The sequence below is a fragment of the Merops nubicus genome, unplaced genomic scaffold (genome assembly GCF_000691845.1).
Source record: "Merops nubicus isolate BGI_N331 unplaced genomic scaffold, ASM69184v1 scaffold32401, whole genome shotgun sequence".
In the NCBI taxonomy this organism is placed as follows: domain Eukaryota; kingdom Metazoa; phylum Chordata; class Aves; order Coraciiformes; family Meropidae; genus Merops; species Merops nubicus.
In genome coordinates this window covers 5,184-8,597 of record NW_008590784.1, presented here as the reverse complement: position 1 = coordinate 8,597, position 3,414 = coordinate 5,184, and the positions used below count along the sequence as shown (strand labels likewise).

The following is a 3,414-nucleotide window of genomic DNA, read 5'->3' as shown; positions in this document are numbered from 1 at the left end:
CACCCCCTCTCAGCTGCCTCGCCTCGCCCTGCAGCAGCCGCACCAAGAACATGATGTGGTACGGGGTGCTGGGCACGAAGGAGCTCCTGCAGCGCACCTACAAGAACCTGGAGCAGCGCGTGCAGCTGGAGGTGGGGGCTGGGGGAGCAGACACTGGGAGTGGAGCGGTGGCGCGGCGGCCCCCCCAGGCTCAGCCCTCTCTTGCAGTGCGACGGGGTGCCCATCTCCCTGCCCAGCCTGCAGGGCATCGCTGTGCTCAACATCCCCAGCTATGCTGGAGGCATCAACTTCTGGGGAGGCACCAAGGAGGACAATGTGAGTGCCAGCAGCACAGGGGTGGGGCATGATGTCCTTTCTCACAGTCCCAGGGAACTGGGGAGCCCTTGGGCCGGTGTCTGGGGTGTCCCTACCTTGGGCACAAGTTGGGGGGGAAAAAAAGCTGGGTCCCAAAATGAGTGTGATTGTGCTGGTTGCCTGCAGAACTTCGGGGCTCCGTCCTTCGATGACAAGAAGCTGGAGGTGGTGGCCGTCTTTGGCAGCATCCAGATGGCCGTGTCACGGGTCATCAACCTCCAGCACCATCGCATCGCGCAGGTAGGGGCACGGGACCCTCTGTGGTGCTGGAAAGCTTTTGGGGCTCCAGCAGAGCCTGCAGTAGTGTGGCTCAGCTGAGTTTTGAGACCTGGCAGAGCAGCCGAAGCCGGTGAGGCAGTGCCAGCTGCGATGCCAACACCGGGCTCTCTGCCCCACAGTGCCGTGTGGTGAAGATCACCATCCGTGGGGATGAGGGTGTCCCTGTGCAGGTGGATGGAGAAGCCTGGATCCAGCCGCCCGGCGTCATCAAGATCCAGCACAAGAACCGAGCCCAGATGCTGACGCGGGATCGGGTGAGCTCAGGGTGGCACAGCCCGTGCCCTGGGGCCGTGCTGGGGCACGGGGAGGTGTGACAAGTTGAGGCGGGAGCATCTCTGTCCCCTGCAGGCATTCGAAAGTACCCTCAAGTCCTGGGAGGACAAGCAGAAGGGGGAGAGCTACCTCACGGCTCAGCTCCCAGCAGTCCATGGAGTACCTGACCGAGGAGGAGAGCAGCCTCTTGCAGCAGGTCTCACGGGTTGCAGAGACCCTCATTGCCAGGTCAGGCTGGGGCGTGGGGCACGTGGTGGGCACGGGAGCTTCACTGTGGTCACCCGGAGCTACGGGGGTCTCCTGGCGCTATGCTGCCCCTCCAGCCCCTCTCTCCCGCAGGATCCACGAGGCAGCCAAGGCTCATAAAGCCATGGAGCAGGAGCTAGCACATGCTGTCAACACCAGCTCCCTGGCACTGAGTGAAGCCCTCTCCAACAAAGCTGCTGGCACCTCGGAGGTGAGCTAGGTCAGCGGATGTAAGGCAACCTTCACGCAGATGCCCTGGGGCCCTGGCACTCAAGGAGTCATCCTTCCATAACCCCCAGTTTCTCAGCAGGCTTGAGCATCAAGGAGCTGTATACTGAGACCAGGATGTTCCTGGAAGGGAAGGCGGTGAGTGGGGGGCCAGAGAGTACCCTGAGCTACCCAACAGAGGGGCCCGTGCCCTCAGCCAGCACCTCTGGGGGTGGCAGCAGGACTGGGACAGTCCCTGTGCCCCTCAGCTGGACTCGCCCCAAGAGGAGGAGGCACTTCATGGGCCCCTGAGCGTGCTGGGCCAGGAGCTGCAGAGGCTGCTGGACATCCACTGGCTGGGGCCTGTTGCCCACCCTGCTGAGGAGGTGGGTGCGCAAGGACTGCAGGGGTACAACCCACTGGGTGGCCCCAGGCAGGGCTGTAGCACCCCACTCAGCCTGGCTTCTCCCAGGAAAGCACTGGCAGCACCAACAAGGGCAGCTTCAAGCTTCGCCTCAACATCCCCAAGCCCAGGAAGGACAAGGACAAGGTGCAAAAGCAGAGGACCAACAGCGTGCTCCCAGGTAAGGCGGGCAGCATGCTAGGGAGGTAGGCAAGGGCAGCCCATGCTGGTAGGGACCCCCACATGCTGATCTAGCCCATCAGCCTCCTGTCCTGGGCATGCTGTGGCAGGACCTTCTGGAAGGGGGATAGGGCATGTCCTGGCTGCCTGGGGACATCACCTTTGTCATCCACAGCCCCTTAGAACTTAAATTTTCTGGTAACAAATACATGGAGCTCCCCCGCCCTGTAACTCCACCCCTGCAGGGGGAGAAGGGGGCTATGGTACAGCTCAGCCCTTCAGGTAAGTCCCTAGCCCATGGCTGGTGGTCTTCTCAAGGGGGAGAAGCTCATATGCTTCATAAGCAAGCTAAGGAGAGGAGAAATCTCTCCAGCCTGAGTCTGCTGCAGCCTCTGGCCCCGCCAGAGCGCAGGAGCGGGGGGGCCGGGGGGGGATGGCGGGCTGCTGGCTCCGCTCCCCTCGGCTGCCTGCTGCTGCTCTCCTGCGTTCGGCTGCCTCTGTGGGGGCCCAGGCCACCTCTCTGGTTTTCCTCCCTGCTAGCAGACAAGTGGGGCTCCGAGGAGGTGGCAGCTTGGCTGGAAGCGCTCGGTTTAGGGGAGTACAGAGAGATTTTTGTTCGGCATGACATCCAGGGCTCTGAGTTGATCCTGCTGGAGAGGAGAGACCTGAAGGTACAAGTCCCTCTTATGGCCCCTGAGGGATCCCCAGCCCTGGGGAGCACACTGTCCTCCATCCCTCCTCTCCCTCCTCCCTCATGGTTCTGCCCCTGTGCCTGGCCCCAGCCCTGCAGGGCTGAGCTTGCACTGCTTGCTTCACTTGCACACAGGGGCTGGCAGAAGCCTGGCCCTGGCCCCCTGAGCTTGCAGAGCCCAAAGCAGGATCAACAGCACCATGCCCCCTCCTGCACCCAGGCATGAAGACATGCTTGCAGGAGGACTGGGGACTCCCAGAAAGGACCATGCTCTGTCAGGGAGGGCATGGGGAGCTGGGCTTTGCAGCCTTACCCTGCAGCTGCCCTGCCAGCGAGAGCCCAGGGCTGGCCCTTTTTAAGTATGTCAGCTCCCTTCTCTCCTTCCTGCAGGACCTGGGGATCACCAAAGTGGGACACATGAAGAGAATCCTCCAGGCCATTAAGGAGCTCAGCAACCCACCCTAGGCCAGCAGCAGGGCAGGACCCAGCCCATGCACTGGGTCCTGCCCCTTGGGACCAGGGCTGGAGCAGGGGGCTCCAGGTCCCTGCTGTGCCCCACCTGTGTGAAGCCCCACCGCTTGCCTTGCTTTGTCTGTTTGTCCCCTGGTGTCCATGGAGCTGCTGCTTCTCCCCAAGCCTGTGGAGCTGGAAACACTAAAGTGGAAGTCTAGCCCTGTAGGCAACACCCTCTGGCCCCCAGTCCAGCCCCCTGCAGGGTTACTACAGGAGCCTGGGCTGCCAGATGTGTGCCCAAGCTGGGGCCAAAGCAAAAGACCCCTTT

General features: G+C 62.4%; 1 protein-coding gene across 1 annotated transcript in view; it reads left to right on the top strand.

The window, feature by feature from the left end:
• The window catches only part of DGKK (diacylglycerol kinase, kappa), a gene marked incomplete at its 5' end in the record, with an annotated part of 8,830 nt that extends 5,754 nt beyond the window's left edge, over positions 1-3,076 (top strand). Inside the window, 11 exon segments of the mRNA XM_008950071.1 lie at positions 35-131; positions 208-315; positions 481-594; positions 753-887; positions 982-1,034; positions 1,036-1,134; positions 1,246-1,382; positions 1,463-1,515; positions 1,599-1,745; positions 1,832-1,943; positions 3,024-3,076. Coding sequence (XP_008948319.1) covers positions 35-131; positions 208-315; positions 481-594; positions 753-887; positions 982-1,034; positions 1,036-1,134; positions 1,246-1,382; positions 1,463-1,515; positions 1,599-1,745; positions 1,832-1,943; positions 3,024-3,076 — 1,108 coding nt within the window.
• Positions 3,077-3,414: the final 338 nt, after the last annotated feature.